Raw genomic sequence first — 18,336 nt, forward strand, 5'->3', positions numbered from 1 at the left:
GAACACCGTTTTAAAAATACATTTTTCAATATCTACTCTGATTGAACACATTATTATAAATATAGAAGAATTTTACACTTCCCTTTAAAGTACATTTATTTTTCATTTCATACAGTTTATACAGAGTTTTAAAAGAAAAATATTTTCATACAGTTTTTTTTTAATTATTTCAATGTTTTAGTCTACTTGATATAAACATCCCTTTAAGAAAGTAACCTTTGACATCAGTGACATCACAACCTTCACACAAGGCTCTTTATGAGGACATACAACGTTAAAATCTTGCAAGTACAGGCAGCTGCAGGTTTTACATGCACTCGCTGCAGCTGTTCTCCTCTAACTGCGCGAGCCGAGAGACGTCCTAATGGCGACAGAACTTATTACCCACAGACTAGAACATCCCCACACACCTGCGATGCTGTTTCTGTTCATTCCCCAATATAAAAATATGATATAAATCTCTCTTTAACTAAATACTGCACATTATAATGATATTGTGATGATCTTCTCATGATCTCACTTGTCATTTTATTAATGTAAAGTACACTAAAATTACTTTTGTATTGTATATCTTTATAGAGAAATCCTTTTTCTCTCTAAAACTAAAAACGCTTTGTTATTAGTATTATAATATAAGAGGGAAATGCAGGGCTAAATGCAGAGCTAAGCATTTAAATATTACGGCAGGTAGGATACAAAAATAATGTATAATATTTGCTTTGATATAATGCAATTCATAATTTACAGACCATTTCTTCTCCTAATAATAATCTAGCTGTTATTCTATCTTATATCCATACTAGCTTATATCCATGTAGTTTAATGCAATATCAGATACATTTTTACTTTGATTCCTTTTATAAGAACTGTTTTAAAAATCTGATAAACCATCTGTCAAAAAAAAAAAAAAAAAAGGAAAAAATTAATTCACAAAGACAACAGGCTACATGTACGAGAAACAGGTCAATGGGGTAATGCAACATAAAGTAAACAAACACAAGGTTTCCATTGACTACAGCATAACTTGACTGCCAGTGTTACTGAGTGTATACATGAAGGAGTTTGGAATGAAAGGCACTTTGGGAAAATTTCCACCTGGGTTCCACCAAGGCTAACCCAGGAGTTAGCAACCATTTGGAAAGAGCTTTCCATGGAAAATATGTTCGCATTAGAGACTACTGAGGGCTGGGTCACACAAATGTGGGTCAAAGAAGAAAATAATAATGTATATTTATGCTGCATACATGACATTAACAAAATAGCAGGAGTGTACTAATAACAAACAAGATGAAAGCCTGCAACGAAACCGCAGAATAAATTGTTTGGATGGAACAGAGTCCGGCTCCGACCCGTACCAAGTATGGAAGTAATTAGGAATATAGACAAATACTATACAAGCTACAGTCAACTCTTCTATACATAACACTCCTTTAATGTCATCCAAACACATTATTAAACTGACTCTAGCCCAAGATAAATTGGTAAGACTGACACACTAATACACAGGGGCCATTTATTAGCAGAACTGGGCTTCTTTGAGGACTGGCCTGACCACGCTTGGCTTAAATTTAATGCATAGTGGTTATGCTGAATGCTGTACCAGGCCACAGGAACTACTGGTAACAGATGATGGAGAACTGGGTCCACTTCCCAATTCTAATCTACTTAAAAGTAATAAATAAAAAAAAACTAATTCACATACTGAAATTTTCTCTTCTTATTATAATGAGAACACCAGAATTGCTGTGGTGTTTTTTTTCAGCTTTATTTTTAATTTGGACATGTCACAAAAATGTCTTGCTTTAATTGTTCATGTTTCCCCAAACACTTAACCCAATCCTAACTGTTGTGACAGCTACATGAGTTACATTTCTTGTAACTACATTTTCCTGAAGCTACAATTTCTTGTAGCTAGATTTTGGGCATTAAAGATGTTTTTATCAGATTTTATATATCTGTATTAAGAAAGAAAATCATGTAAATATGTGATTTTTCACTAGGGATGCAACGGTTCTCGATATTTTATCGAACCGTTCAGTTCGGCCTGTTCGGTTCGATACACCTGGAAGAACCGCGATATTTCAGTGCGCGCACAAACAGAGCAAACAGACGCTCTCAGTAATACACAGCCCCGCAGTGAAGCAGCACTGTAGGATAGCAGACTCGGCCACATGGCCTGGGGAGGGGCTGCTGAGGGCGTGCTGCTGATGAAGCACGTGAGGACATGTGTGTTTTCCTCCTTTCCTTGCCCTGCCCCTCCATCTCCACCCCAAAACCCCACCCCCGCCCAACCTCTATTTTTTTACTTTTTACAGAAGAAAAAACTCTTAATTTGAGTTTGCTAATTCCCTGTTAAAAAAAATAAACGTTTGAGTTTATCCAGCTGTCTCTGGTTGGTTCTGGTGACAAAACTTTAATGTTTTATTTGTGGTTATTGATTGGATACTTTCTGTGTATTCTGTCTACTGGGAGATAATCAGGACTGCTTTAGGACCCTGGGGACACTTTTATTTATATACTTCTCTTGGCATGTCTCTCCACAACCATGCAACAACCAATCAGATTATTTTCTGAATTTCCCAAATGCAAATCTCTGAAAGCTCTGAAGGCAGATTTGAGGGCTAATTAAACAAAACTATCTCAGCTGCGTGATCACGTCCAGTGAACGCGAAACAGAGAAAAGGACATTTAAAGAGGAGTCGTCAGCTTATAAATCCGCTGTTTGGGACCATTTTGGCTTCAGCGTTGAGTTTGATAAACAAGGCAAAAACACAGTCAGCAGATAAAGCACAGTGTGATATCAGTTTAGTATTTTCCTAAAGTATGTGACTGGCTGACAATATTTGTTGGTTGAGTTAATTGAATAATATTAATATTTACATTTTATATTACTGCACTTTATTTAAATTTGCCTGTCTTTGATAAATAGTAAGAATAAGTGATCCTTTTTTATAATAAATGTTGTGATTTTAATTAATCTGTTCCTTTTTTCTGTTTAATATTGGCTCTGCAAGTGTGAGTAGGAGCACCTTGTTAATTTGAAACAGAAAGGGCTAAAAACATGCTGCATGTTGGAGCTAAATAATAAAAATATATATCGAAACCGAACTGAAACCGTGGCCCAAGAACCGCGATACAAACCAAACCGTGGCCACACTGTACTGTTGCATCCCTATTTTTCACTATACTCAACCTGCAAAACTAGCTTAGCTCAATTTTCTTTCCCACACAGAGCAACGCATAGTAAACCCAGCGTTACCTCCAGGCCCTCTGTAGCGCAGGTGCCGTGGGGTTGAGGGAGAACGACAGGGTGAGAGATCTCCAGCTTCGCTGCCTTGTGGAGACTCCGGGATAAACTTGTCCAGTGAGACAGACTCCAGCACAGCTGATGGAGGAAGGAAACACCATCAAACACACAACAGGTTAGTGTTAGGCTGTTTATACTGTTTATAGAGTGTTTATATTTTTTAAGGCATGGAACAATGTATCGGTATCTGTCGTTTTTCAACCAAAATACACTATTGGCTGATTGTTCTGATCAAATTCGGGACCCAAGATTACACTGCAGCGCTGTTTGGTCATACAAAGCTGCATTTCCTTGTCCAGCCACTAAATGGACTCCGGAGATGGAGCACACATTGAGACTCAGCAGCCACTCAGTGCTACATGCTCAGCTGGGCTTAGCCCAGTCAGTCTAGAGCTGTTTCTGCAGTTCATATGCTCTTTCACTGGTACACCTTTCAGCCCAATCAGTGAGTAACAGAGCTAACAAACACCACTAACAATGAACACCACCAGGCACTCAGGAGCTCAGTCCAAGTGTTAGATTATTGTTGTTACTGTTAAAATAATAACTTACATATTTTAACAATGAGGGTGAAGAGTAGCACATGCCTGCTCCAACACATCTGAAGTCAGCCACCGGCTCTGTTTGAACTGCTGCTGATGCATCATTGCAAGCAACCAACGTGCTTGGCTCCTTGTGTTGATCGACATCACCCTAGGAGTGATGTAGGGGGAGAGCACCATCTACCCACTCAGAGAGAGCAAGGACAATTATGCTCTCTTAGGGTTCCGGCAGCTGAAGGCAAGCTGCATAACCAGGATTCAAAACAAAGATCTCCCGATCATAGTGGCTTTAGACTTTAGTGCTGGAGCACTCAGATATCACCCCATATCACCTGATGTTGAAAAGCTAAGACATAATTTTACTTTTATTGTATTTTACTGATATCTGGAACTGTATATGAGTGTGTTAATAATGCACTTCCCTATATAATTTATGTGAATAATTTACTCTGTAGACTGCAGTAGATCCTGTATTTTGATAGTATTAAAAGATTGTTCTTGCCATAGCTTCCGTAATATTGGTATAACTGGTACCTTTTAACAGATGATTTGCTTGTCTTTCTGTAGACCCTATATTTATGTCATATATTTATATCTGTTAAAACAAAATGACATAAATATATAAACAAACTCCCGTCATCTCGTTGTGTTTAAGTAACAGGGCTACATAAGCATCTCACTGTCGACTGACTACCAAGCAGCAGTTCTGGCCTCAGTTTCATTATAAAACAGCCTCAATCTAAATAAAGATAGCTTCACATAAGCAAATGTATGAAAGTATTTTCACTGATGAAGACAAAATGGGCTTATTAGCACTTATGTCAACATTTTGATACAAGCAGCACTAAAGCACCTCTACAGTACAAAATCTCCTCTCCCACTACCGTACCAATAGATAGTAGAAAAACTAATCAAATCTTGGGGAAAGCAAATGAAATTGTGTGATTATTGGATTATTACTTTGTGCAACGCATTGTAAACTGGGAAATGAAAACAGTAGATCAACAAGGCTCTCCGAGGATGCTCAGATGGTGTGTAAAAGCCATGCATCAATGCTAATGATATAAAGAAAAAGAAAAAAAACATCCTTGTGCCAATGTCGCTGATTTCACAAGCAAAGGAAACAACAATAACAAGAACGCAGGATCATTACTGCAATTTGTAAAGAAACGAATGGAATCAGAACAGCAGCTGGATCTGGGCTAGTTCTGTGGAGTCTAAACAGCACCATCTTTCAAAAACATTCCCAAAGAGCAATTATGGGTCTATTTAGCATGCAGCTGACTTCAGATCAGTACTCTGACAGAGCTGACAACTTAGAATACAGATGAATCAATTTGCTGAAAACAGAGTGAGCTGTGCTTGGATGCCAGTAGGTTCTAGAAGCCAATAATAAAGAGGAGGAATGCTTGCTTGGCCAAACAGTTTAACAAGCTCTGTTTCACATTAGGAAAAGCACACAAAATCGAGAATGTTTGCTCATGACCTGCTCCCTGCGGTTTATAAGGAAACACTAGAATACTTGTCAGATGTATTTAAAAGAAAATGTGTTTGTTCAGTTTGGCTTTCAGACTAAACGCATTGGTTTAAAATGCTATTAAACTCACACAATTCAGGATCATATAGAAAAAACAATGCTTTGGGTGAGAGATTAAAAAATACAGAGCCAGAAACTTCATCCTGGCATCTAATGAGGCTAGAAAAGTGCTTATTGAGACTTTCATGAGGTAAAAGTTAGTTTTGGTGGGGTTTACTTAAAATTTGATCAGTCATTTAGCTGTGATTTAGCAACAAGCTGCAAGCGACATCGTGACAGAGCAACAAATTATCTTTTTAATATTCTTTATCTTTGGATCTCTGGACTTCGATCTCCTACCAAACTTCATCCTTGTCCTAAACGCGGATACTAAACATGGAAGAGATAACTGAGAGAAAACTGTCGTTTTATATGGCTATTCAGAATGAAGCTTGAAGCTTGACACTGAAACATGTTCACCATGACAACTTAAAGACTTGTCGTCAGCCAGTGTACACACAGATTTAGGATTCAGACAGCTGTCATCACTTATCTTATCATTATTCCTATACACAACAGCATTTTCGTAGTATTATTCAGTTAGGAATGCTGAAACTACATTAGCAAATCATATGGAGTCCTGAAACTGATGCAAATTATGAAATTAATATAGTTATAAAAGTGAACAAAAAAATGTGGACTCATATACAGGGTCTAAGGGGTTAAGGCCCTGTTGACAGGTGTCTAGAAATTTTTAAAAACAGAATTTTTTCTCCCTCCATTACCAACCACAGTGGACAGTGTAGAAAGTGGAAATGATCGTGACCGATGGTGTCTGGCCAGAATTGTCCATGCAAACAGATAAAGTACTTAGAAGTAGGGGTGGGTGATATGGCCCTAAAATAATATCATGATATTTCATGGTACTTTCGCGATAACGATACTCTTGGCGATATGACGAAACACTGCACCAAAATGAATATTACATTTTCTTATTGCATACAATATAATATGCACACCCAAAAATGATACTGGGCAGATATAATCTGTCTCTAGTTGATATATAATGGGAAATGAGAACAGTGTGTATCTAAAAACAGCAAAAAAAATAGTACCCTGATGTGATTAGGGGCGGGTGATATGGCACGATATTTCAGGGTATAATATCATTCACGATATTGAAAAAAATTGGCGATATTATCGCGTACGATATGATATGGCACACCCCTACTGTGAAGCTAAAAATGACATACTTGTTTAATGCAAAAGGACTAATCCCACAGGTCTCACAGGTCAGTGCATCATTCTTTAGCTTTAATAAATCATGACATAAGTCATAGTATAACATCAGTATTACTTAGTTAGTATTGACTAACAAACTGTGCATAAATAGAATGAGAAACAATTAAAAACAATTGAATTACAGAATGGTAATGTAATGGTAACACCATCACTATCATCATGATCTCTCCAGAACAATCTATGTGGTCTTAATGATGGTCTTACCTCTCCTGAAGCTACGCCGATGTTTACAGAGGGCGTCTATGCGGGGGGCATCTGGGTTGTCTTCCGGAGCTCCAGGACTCTGCTCAGGTGAGGAGGGGCTCTGTCCTTGGCTCTGGCCTGGGGGGGAGCGGGGGTTATTGGAGGGTGGAGGGGAAGTGGTGGGGTTGGAGGAGGTTGGGCTGCTGGCAGCTGAGAAGGAGGTGGGATTAGAGGACAGGTCCAGTGCGCCCACTCTGGAGTTGAGGGGGGAGTTGAGGGAGAGCTTTCTGGTGCGGACGGGGGAGGAGGTGCGGGACGGGATGGAGAGAGGCGGAGGAGAGGAGAACTTGCGACACAGCCGGGGGGATTTGTCGTTGGGGTGGTCACCACTGCTGTTGGTGCGGTTGTTCTGATTGGTGGCAAAGAAAAGCTCCAGAGATCTGAGTAAAAAAAATAGAGAATGGCAGCAAGAAAAACATGTATGAATCAGATTGTGGCCAAAATCTCTACTATGTTCATATTAAACTGGTGTGCCAACAGTCATGGAACAGCAGGACGTAACTCAATCATAATGTGGTACCCTATAATGTGGACTTGCATGGGAACTGCCACACTTGTATAAGTTGTGAGGTGATATCTAGTGAGTGAGAATTTTGTACACTAACCAATTATTGTTTAATGCATAAATTAAGCAAGGCCTGATAGTGGGTGCATTTATCCATTTACGAAGTTCTGACAGTATTAAATATACATCATATGAAGCAATACCACCCATCCAGCAGACATAATAGTGGTAATAATTGTGACCGGTGGCTTCTGGCTAAAATTATCCACAGAAACAAACAAGCAACCCTAGAAGAAATCAAATCCACATTCAAAGCCAGAGACCCCACACATATCTTACAAAGGCAAAAATCATGGGACACAATAATTTTTCCTGTCCCATGACATGTGGCATGTCAGTGTGCAAACAAAGAGTAGCAATCCAATATTCTGTAAAGGTTGTCCACCCTGGCAACAGTTTGTATGAATAAATCAACTGGATGAAAAGTAGCTTTTCTCTCCATAAGTGGACAAAATGAGTCTCAATATATATCTATTCATCTTTATCTAATTCTTGGTTCCACATGTCCCACATGTCAAATACGGACTATTCCAGTCTCATCAGAAAGCTCATGTGAATTTTAGCCCAATCATCAACTATCCTAGTGTACATTTCCACATTTTTCAGTGACATTTTTGTGTGGTAAAAACTGACACCTGTTTCTTCAGCCTCAGAAGCAAGTTACATATGTGTGACATGTGAGGGTGTGACTGTGCAGCACAGCAGCATGCTTCCTGCCAGAGTTTTTGGATAAGGGGAAGTTGGCAGGAGGGCCTGATTATTTCTGACTGGAGAACAGACCAAAACAATGCAACATATGGATGATGGATGGGGAAGCAGGCACAATGAATCATCTGAGCAGAATTAAAAAAGAAGGATCAGACTAAATCAAGTTATTATAGATTCACTAATGAAAAAATAAATATATTGTTTTCTAGCCACTGATTAAGCCTAGCAGAAGACTAAAGACGCTTATAGTGAATTTTCATTATAGATGGTAATATATCTGCTATCAATCTCAGCCGATACTGATCTTTAATTTGTATTGAATAGAATCATTTTAATAAGAACATATAAAAGTAGGTCATCAACCTTAAACTTAATAATCACTCTATTATACCAAAGGAACAAATATACTGCAACATATAACAGTTTGAGTGTGGCTATTAAAAGCTGTATTTGTTACTGAACTGGTTGGGTTCCCTAATTTCCTTCTTATCCCCATTTCAGTTCTGGATTGCAATTGCAAACAAATATCAGTAGAAGTCTAAAAAGAAATTGTTTTACATGGTGCCAATCTTTAAAATGTCAATAGGCAGGCTATGAATGTGATAGAAACCAAATTAAATAACTGATAAAAAAAACTCGTCAATAGTTCGAACTGTCTAGATTAATAATAATGTACAAAAACGTTTTCTGATTCTGTTTTTCTCTACTGCTTTTCGAAGAGACCTTTCCCAGGCATGTTATAAATGAGTGGACTGGTCATTGGTTGCAGTATAAATGGGAGTTCTCATACATCTCAGCATGACATCTGTTTAGAAATACACAAAGGGCCAATCAGCTTGCTGTTTACACTGTAAGAGAAGAAGGGTCAAGAACAGTGTAGCACTAGCAGAAAAAAACCCTTAATGTGGAAATCTGTGCAACCCCATTAGGCAGAACAAGCCAAAATAAAATCATGGTTTTGGAGCAGAGGAAGGTCGGCAGTATGGAGAAGCTACTGGAGAAAACCCTCCTTGATTTGGAGATCTGTGTAAGCACTGTAGCTAAAACAAGCAAAAAGAAGGCCCTCGAGGAGATCAGCGAAAGTGCATTAGCCAGAACAAGTCCGAATTCATGTTTTTGTGCATTGTTGATCCAAGCAGTACAAAATATTCTTCAGTTTTTATTTTATCAGTTCTTATCTGTGATTTAAAATATGTTTTTGTCTTTTGGTCTATTCCTATTCAGAGAGATTGCGACATGGTCTTGTGTGACTAGAAACAGTTGCCCAGGGGAAAGATGGTCATTGAGTGAACTGACTTTCTAAAAAAAAGTTCTAATAGCTCCAAAGGATTTTCGCAGGCTTTTGTTGGTAAACAGATGCCATGCCAAGGGTTACGGAATCTATCATTGATATTGTAACCAGTAACAGATAGTAATACAGTAACGGTAACTGTAATACAGTTCTGGGAAAAAAAAGAGACCAGAAGAAGAATTAAAAATTCTTTTTGATTTCACCAAATTAAAAACCTGGAATATAATCAAGAGGAAGATGGACGATCACAAGCCATCAAACCAAACTGAACTGCTTGAATTTTTTGCACTAGCAGTGTCAAAAAGTTATCCAAAAGCAGTGTGTAAGACTGGTGGAGAAGAACATGCCAAGATGCATGAAAAACTGTGAAATTTCTGAGCTCTTAAAACTTTATGAATATGAACTTGTTTACTTTGCATTATTTGAGGTCTGAAAGCTCTGCATCTTTTTTTGTTATTTTAGCCATTTCTCATTTTTTTGCAAATAAATGCTCGAAATGACAATATTTTTATTTAGAATTTCGGAAAAATGCTTTTTGTTAGAATAAAACAACAATGTTCATTTTACTCAAACATATACCTATAAATAGCAAAATCAGAGAAACTCATTCAGAAACTGAAGTGGTCTCTTAATTTTTTTCCATAGCTGTATATCAGTACTACTTTAAGCACTGGGAGCAAATGTAGATACTGAGCAATGCCATCATTAATTTCTAACTGTAACTGTTGGTGAATATCAAGGTCCACTCAAATTCATTCTACAAAAATAACCAAAACTCATCGAAAAGTGTTTGATGGGTTTTGTAGATCGCAGAATAAAGGACCATAGGAAAAGCAGGTTGTAGAGGATATAAAGCACAACAGGGGTAAAAAAAGAGAGAGTGCAAGCAACTGGGCTGGAGAGAGTAAGATGTAGAGAGATAGAGAGAGAGACAAAGTAAGAGAGAGAGACAGAGACTTTGTATGTTACTTTGATTGGTCCATGGCAATCTTCCTGATCTTCAAGCTGTAGTCTGGACAGATGGATGTGATGGACAAGCGGTCAAATGAGTGGTATTGAACCCTGTGTGATAAAGTACGGAGGAGGATGAGGGACAAACACATCAAAGACCAAAACAGACTCCACAAAAAGTATGAAACAGTGATCGTCAGAACAATGAAAGTCAGACACTGGAATTCACAACATACACAACTGCTTTCCAGGGAAATGTCGGAGAGAAATGTGGTGATACGGTCACAACAGCAACAAACTACGCTGACAGGCATTATATATATTTTTTTGTTGGTTTTTGACAAGTAGCTGTTTCGACGAGTGGAAAAAGTCATAAACTAGAAAGCACAGCGCAGAGGGAGATAAACACTGATGACACTGATGAATTTGAGGATGCTGAGATCTTCAAGGCTTTCTGAGCTGTTTTGTTGCTTTGATCAGGCCAAGTAACTACGGTACAGCATTCTAACCCTGGAGAACACCTGCTTTTTTTGAAAAAGGAAACATTTTAATGGTCTAAAAGGTCGTTATGTCAAAGGGAAAAGTACACACAGGGCAGATCCAAAAGTATTTGGAATAATTGTTGTATCACACACTGGCAGTAACTGATGCACTAATGTTTTACAACTGTTTTGATGGGCTTTAGATCCACTAAAATTAAGGGGTTTCCAACAAGACATTAGGGCACTATGAAGCTAGTTAATTTTTTTTAACACTAAGGAGACCCTTGTCTTGTACATTGTTTTGAGCACCAGAGCAGTCCAGAGTTGATCTCTGGTCCTCCTGAAATCAGTGGTCTGTGGATCATTTTAAGCATGGTCTAAGTGAGGGTGTAGAAGCAATCCGCAAAGCTGGTTTATGTAAAGTCTGGCCACTTCCAATTTCCCCCTTTATATAAAATATAGAACTTTATAACTCTGAAGAAAGTTTATTGTTGTTAAATGATGACTCTCATTACCAGTTTTCTCCTACTCAGAATAGATTGCTAGTGGCAGGTCTCACATCTGCAAAAAAAACTATAGTTCAAATGTGCTTTTCACCTGTTATTATAATGGAACTATTCTGGATTATTTCTTTTTACAACATAGCCCGTCTAGAATATAGCACTGCAACGATCAACAAAGCTAACAAAAATATACTATTGACTCAGGGACTGGTGTAAGCATTGAAACTTTTATTTCAGTAATAGTTTTAATGATTCATGTCTTTTGCTGCACTTTTTTTTCTTTTGTTCTTCTCTTTATTTTTTTTCTTTTCTCTCTCTCTCCTCCTCTCTCTCCACTTTGTTGTATAATATATGCTGTATGTTTTGTTCTATAAATACATAAAAAACTATAATCACAAAAAAATAGAAGAAGAAGAATTCTACTGTAGCAAATAGAATTATGTATTTTTCCAAAAAAGGAAAAAAAAAAAGAAAAATGAGTGCCTCAGAAAAGTGTCTGCTATCTACTCCCAGTGCTGCATGTAGGGTTGTGTGATTGGTTCATTTTGTAGCACTTTTCTCATTCCTTTCCTTTCCTTTCCTTTCTTTTCCATCAGTAAATTCTAATAAAACAACACTTTATTAGGACTAGAGCAAGGTAACTGTAACATGGTTAGTTTTGTGGACTAAGTGCGGGTGCTGACAGCGCGCCAAAAAACACACATTTTGCGTTGGCCTGTGCGGACAAAAATCTTTTAATAGGCTTTTCATGGTCAAACACAACAAGTACTTCAGGAAAATATAATCTTTTTGAAACTAGCACACAGTTTCTCCTCAGGATGCACACCACCGCCAGACTGCTAGTTATCAGAAAACAGGTTACTATGTGAACCAGGCTCAGAAAAGCAGCACTCTGGGAAATCATAGCTCAGAATAAGCAGCACTCGGGGAAAATTAAGACTCAGGGAAAGTGAAACTTAAGACCGTGACGCATGTAGAAAAGAGTGCTTGGGAAAGGTGCCACTTAGGAAAGTAACCCCTAGAAAACCAAAGTGGTGACATTAACCTGCTTTTATTTTTTTAATGCCAACCGTAAAGTGAAAAATTGTGTGTTTTATTTTGAGGCAAAATATTATATGATTGTACATAGGATGTAAAGCAACATCTGAATAACTGAATAGATGCAATATATGGTATATTTGTATAATTAACAGGTTAAGTGTTAGATTCAAACTCCAAAGTACAAAGGTACCATTTTGTGTAAAAAGATACCAAATCCTTTAAAGGACCTTCAAGTATATATCAATTGTATAAGTATGTGGTTATAAATATAAACCCCATGTGTACTAATTTTGGATAAAACTGATTTAAAAAATCAGAACTGGGGAATATTTTGTAGCACGGGGTGAAATGTGCTAATTACCAAAATACACAAACATTAAAGTACTAAAAGGATGCACACACCTGACAGGGATGGAGGTAAAAGGCTTCTTGTAGATGTCAGCCAGCTTGTCCATGACCACGGTGGCAGTGGTGAAGATGCGGTAGGTGTGCAGGAAGGTGTTGAGGAAGTCGATGGAGAGGAAGCGCAGGTCGGTCAGCCTCTCCAGCAGCCGCTCCACGCTGGCGTAGCGGATCTGGGGAACCTTGCAGGAGTTGAGCGTCTTGCTGAAGCAAATGTCAACATCATCTTTATGGAGACGCGCATCGGATCTAATGAAGAGCACACAGCAAAGCGGCTTTACGACCCGAAGCCTGGGGCAGCGTCTACTCAGAGGTGCAACGACAAGGCAGTCAGTAGCGATGGACCAACATTACCAAGACAATGAAGTTTCAAACAATGGAAACATAAATATTGGAGAACTTGGTGAATTTGTTTAACTCAGTGGTTTCCAACCTTAGTCCTGGGCCATTTGTGTTTCGAGTAGAGACAGACCAACCAGTATTTTTGGGGCCGATACCAATTGCTGATCATTTTTTCAGATCAGCTAACTGACCACCAATACCAATCAAAGGCAGTGCTATCCATTCCAGGCAAACTTGTTAATGCTGGTAATGTGTTGTGCATTATCTCTCAAGATGAAAGGAACTATACATTTTCAATTTATTTTATTTATTTTTATTTATATAGCACTTTTTACATCACAAAGCAGCTTAACAGATAAAAAAACTATGTAGTGTTAAAACACCATTTTTAAAAAATATAATTCATTTAGATTTCTGACTGTTTGTAAGCTAGCTCTGTTGTGTTGCTGTGCTAATAGCTACTCACTGTATGGTCTGAAAGATGCACTCTAAAGAGGGGTTTCCAGTTCTGTGGTAGTGTGAGGACAAGTGGTCAGGAGGTTACCGGAGAGAGGTGAGGCAGAGACGCAAAAACAGTCTGGAACCAGGTAAGAATCCCTTTTGAAGTGTTTGTGACAAATTAAGCACCCGAACCCAAAAACAAAAATGAAAACAAAACGAAATTTACAATATATATACAAACTATTTACACGCTACACTGGTAGGAGTTAAAGGTGGATTGGCAGCTACCACCACAAATGCTAATACTCAGCTCAATAAACTCCCGTCGGCATACCAGCCACGCTCAACCAGCCCCCCAATAGTGTACCCGCCTGCCTTTAAATACCTTTAGCCCATCCCCGGCTAAACCAACAAGTAATTAACTTGAGGGCAGGTGGGTAAGACAACTATACATGATTGTATATGTACAATATTAACATATTTACAAACAGAATGACATGCATGTAAACATTTGGACGTCCAGGTAAGTATTGATGATAATTTTACAATGTTAATGTATTATTTTCTCTGTTCTCTTTTTCACAGGTACCCCCAGGCTCCCCTGCCCCAGGACACCCCTTGGTCTCTACCCAGACCTTAAGGACCCGGGTGGCTCGCGCGCCGCCATTTCCACAGGATCCAGGTAAGTACTGTGTTTGTGTAAAAATGTCTTTGCAGGTAAAATGTCTCTGGAGTTGGTGGTGATGTATTCAGGGCCCTGACATCATCACACACCCCCCCCCTCAAAGTCAGAGCTCCTCAGAGTCTCTTGATAAAAAGTCAGCAGTCACATTCTGAGCTCCTTTTTTGTACTTCACTACACATCTGAATGGTTGTAGTGACAAGTACCATCGTGTGATTCTTGCGTTTGTGTCCTTCATTTTGCGCATCCACTGCAGCGCACGGTGATCAGTTTCCAGTGTAAACTCACTGTTAATCAGGTAGTACCTGAATGAATCTAAGGCCCACTTGATCGCTAGAGCCTCCTTCTCGATTGTTGAGTAGTTCCGTTCTCTCGGGAACAACTTCCTGCTTATGTAGGAGATGGGGTGCAAGTCTCCCCCCTCAGCTTGTAACAGGACTGCACCTAATCCGACTCCTGATGCATCGGTTTGCACAGTGAACGGCTTACTCCAGTCCGGGCTTCTCAAGACAGGTGCAGAGCACAAGCACGACTTCAGCGTCTTAAAGGCCGCGTCGCATTCTGGAGTCCACTTGACCTTCTGTGGATGACCATTTTTTGTGAGCTCTGTGAGGGGTGCCGCGATTGTGGAGAAGTCGGGAATGAATCGGCGGTACCACCCCACCAGACCAAGGAATGACCTCACACGTCTCTTGGTGCTTGGAACAGAGGCGTTCATGACAGCCTCCACCTTGCAGGCTTGTGGCCGCAGCACACCATTCCCCAGCACATACCCCAGGTACGTGACTTCGGACTGCGCCATATTGCATTTCTCCGGATTGATCGTCAGTCCAGCCTTCTTGATCTTCTCCAGCACCACCCTCACATGCTCCACATGGTCTGCCCAGGACTCGCTGTATATGACAATGTCATCGATGTATGCTGCCGTGAAGTCCTCCGTGCCCCTCAGCACCTTGTCGATTAGCCTCTGGAATGTAGCCGCTGCCCCATGCAGACCAAACGGCATCACTGTGAACTGATACAGTCCACTCGGAGCTCTGAATGCTGTGAGCTCTCTTGCACTTGGATGCAATGGTACTTGCCAGTACCCCTTGCATAAGTCCAATGTTGTTAGGAACCTGGCTCTGCCCAGCCGTTCCACTAGCTCATCTGTGCGTGGCATTGGGTATGAGTCGAATGCAGAAACTGAGTTGAGTTTAGAGAAGTCCACGCAAAATCTCAGTCCCCCATTCTTTTTGGGAACCAGAACCACAGGGCTGCACCACTCGCTGGTAGATGGCTCTATAACTCCCATTTTCAGCATGCTCTGGACCTCCTTCTTGAGATCAGCAACGAGTCTTGCTGGAACTCTGCAGCTTGTCTGTCTTATGGGATCCGTCTCTTTCAGCTTAATGACGTGTTCCGCCAGACTTGTGCGTCCCGGCTCTTGACCAAACAGTCCATCTGGGATGACTTTACTCAGCTGCTCTTGGTGCCTTGGGGAGAGGTGGGCGAGGGAAACGGTGGGATGATGGTCTTGTGCCACTGGAAAATACTGTTCATCGTACTCCTCCTCATCCTCCACAGCTCTCAGCCAGAGATGGACGGTGGTCTCTGCTTCCCTGTCATGCCAGCGCCTCAGCATATTGATGTGGAAGGCTTGAGTAGTTTTCTTGCTGTCGGGCACATAGAGTTCATATGTGGTAAGACCCAACCGCTTGGTAACCCTGTAAGGACCTTGCCACTTCGCCAGAATGCTGCTCTCGGACGTTGGCAGCAGGATAAGAGCCTTGTCCCCTGGCTTCAGTTCCCTCTTCCTGGATGCTGCGTCGTACCATCTCTTCTGGCTGGCTTGAGCTACCTTCATGTTCTCTTTCACCAGGCTTGTAAGTTTCACCATCTTCTCCCTCATCTTGAGGACATAAGAGAGGACATTGACCTGACGTTCAGGCTTCTCCCCATCCCATGCTTCTCTCAGCACATCCAGTGGTCCTCTGACTTCACGTCCGTACAACAGTTCAAAGGGTGAGAACCCACTGGATGCTTGTGGCACCTCTCGGTAGGCAAACAGGAGGTAGGGAAGCCACTTGTCCCAGTCAGACCCAGATTCTGACACAAACTTCTTGAGCATTGCCTTGAGTGTCTTGTTAAAGCGCTCCACCATGCCATCGGTCTGTGGGTGGTACGGAGTAGTCTTAATGCCTCTTATGCCTAACAATGCCATAACATCCTTCATAAGCCTAGACATAAAATTAGTGCCTTGGTCAGTTAGGATTTCTTTTGGGACCCCTACCCTTGAGATCAACTGGATCAAAGCATTAACCACTTGTCTGGCCTTCACCTTTCTTAAAGGGAATGCCTCAGGGTACCTGGTAGCATAATCACAAATAACCAAAATATACCTATTACCCTGCTGGCTTCTAGGCAATGGGCCTACAATGTCCATGGCTATGCGCGAAAATGGGACTTCAATGATTGGTAAACTGACCAGGGGCACTCTGTCTGACTTTTTAGCAGGGGCAGTTAGCTGGCATGCTTGACATGTTTTGCAGAAGTTGACTATCTCCTGGAACATTCCTGGCCAGTAAAACCTGCTGGTTATTCTTTTGATTGTTTTACTCTGGCCTAGATGTCCTGCCAATGGATCTGCGTGAGCTAGATTTAGCACTTCCTGCCGCAAAGGTTTAGGAATTACAAGGTAACGCTGCTCATTTTTGACCCTGTACAATTTACCCTGTTGCACAGTAAACTCAGTTTCGCCCCCTACATCCTGTCCTGCTTTATCTGCAGCTTCAAAGAGCGTACGCAGAGAATTATCGTTGCTTTGTAGACTGCCTATATCAGTAGACAACTTAAGCCCCACTATATCTGGTTCAGCAACCCTCTCTTCTACTCTGGTACCCCTTACTTTATCAACTCTTCTTTCTCTTTTGCTTTTACGCACTTTTACGTCACCCGCAAAAGGAAGTTGTTCACTAATTTGTTTATTTTCTAAGCTCTTGCTGAGCTTGGTTTGGGCTCTAGTAGCTACGCACACATCTGCTGCTAGGCTACTTTCACTCAAGAGGTCTACGAGTATTGGCAGGTCCCTGCCCAAGATTACATCATACGGTAAGTTCTCCACCACCCCCACTCTTAAACTATAAGCCTGCCCATTTATTTCAACTATGACCTCAGCTGTAGGGTACATTTGTTCATCGCCATGCACACACCTAATTTTAACTTTGGTCCCCTGAAATTCTTGGGCTTCAGGTAGGCTTCTCCTAGTTAAAATGGTTTGGCTCGCTCCCGTATCGATAAGTGCCTTGAGTACTTTCCCACCAATTTTAACCCTGACAACTGTGTCACTGTCACTATTTGCTGCCTTACAGTCACTAGTTTTGGGTACATATAGGAGTCTATTGGCCCTAGTGTTCCCCACTGGACATTCCCTGCTCTTATGTCCCAATTTACCACAAGTAAAGCATTTTAGCATGTTCACCATTTGTTGCTCACTGCTACCTTTGCTTACTGTGTAGGGCTTTACTTTGGACCTAGACCAACCACTTTCTTGACTGAACTGTTTATAAGAGGCATCAAGACTTCTCCCATATCCCCCAACAGTCCTACCTGGCTTTTCTGCCGTCAGGAATCGTCTGCCCCAGTCGAGGTGCCGGACCCCCTCAGAATGCCGTGCAGTGATGTACGCATCAGCCAATTCCACTGATCTGGATGTTGTTTCAGGGCTGCGTTCAAGAATCCAGCTTCTCAGTTCAGGAGACAACACTTTCAGGAACTGTTCATGGATGATGACGTCACCGATTTCCTGTTTCGTTTTCTGTTCGGGCCTCATCCACTTTTCATACAGGCTTTTCAGTCTGTTATGCAGCTCCCTGGGGGTCTCCTGTGGCTTGACACATGCTTCCCGGAATCTTTTCCTGTACGTGTCTTTGTTGATTTCATACTTCCTGAGCACTGCTTCTTTCACCTTTTGGTAGTCACCAATGTCGTCAGTGTCCATTGAGATGTATGCTTCTCTTGCCTTGCCCTCCAATGCCGG

At 40.7% G+C, this 18,336-nt stretch overlaps 2 protein-coding genes and 1 long non-coding RNA gene across 6 annotated transcripts in view; 1 reads left to right on the forward strand and 2 right to left on the reverse strand.

The window, feature by feature from the left end:
- Nucleotides 1–18,336, reverse strand: part of ckmt2b (creatine kinase, mitochondrial 2b (sarcomeric)) — a 182,177-nt gene that overhangs the window by 43,594 nt on the left and 120,247 nt on the right. The gene's annotated exons all lie outside the window — the stretch shown is intronic.
- Nucleotides 1–18,336, reverse strand: part of rasgrf2b (Ras protein-specific guanine nucleotide-releasing factor 2b) — a 96,088-nt gene that overhangs the window by 22,158 nt on the left and 55,594 nt on the right. Inside the window, exons 14-17 of one of the 3 annotated variants that reach the window (XM_007243934.4) lie at nt 12,854–13,102; nt 10,444–10,536; nt 6,872–7,290; nt 3,260–3,385 (exon numbers count right to left, since the gene is read on the reverse strand). In XM_007243934.4, the coding sequence (XP_007243996.2) occupies nt 3,260–3,385; nt 6,872–7,290; nt 10,444–10,536; nt 12,854–13,102 (887 nt within the window). The remainder of the gene's footprint in view (nt 1–3,259; nt 3,386–6,871; nt 7,291–10,443; nt 10,537–12,853; nt 13,103–18,336) is intronic. The other 2 variants (XM_022667633.2, XM_007243935.4) reach the window with 2 other exon arrangements.
- Nucleotides 13,709–18,336, forward strand: part of LOC111197675 (uncharacterized) — a 139,363-nt gene continuing 134,735 nt past the window's right edge. For both annotated transcript variants that reach the window (XR_007428793.1, XR_007428792.1), the window contains exons 1-2: nt 13,709–13,782; nt 14,222–14,318. This is a non-coding gene — a long non-coding RNA (uncharacterized LOC111197675). The remainder of the gene's footprint in view (nt 13,783–14,221; nt 14,319–18,336) is intronic.

Source organism: Astyanax mexicanus, chromosome 22, assembly GCF_023375975.1.
Source record: "Astyanax mexicanus isolate ESR-SI-001 chromosome 22, AstMex3_surface, whole genome shotgun sequence".
Taxonomy (NCBI): Eukaryota; Metazoa; Chordata; class Actinopteri; order Characiformes; family Acestrorhamphidae; genus Astyanax; species Astyanax mexicanus.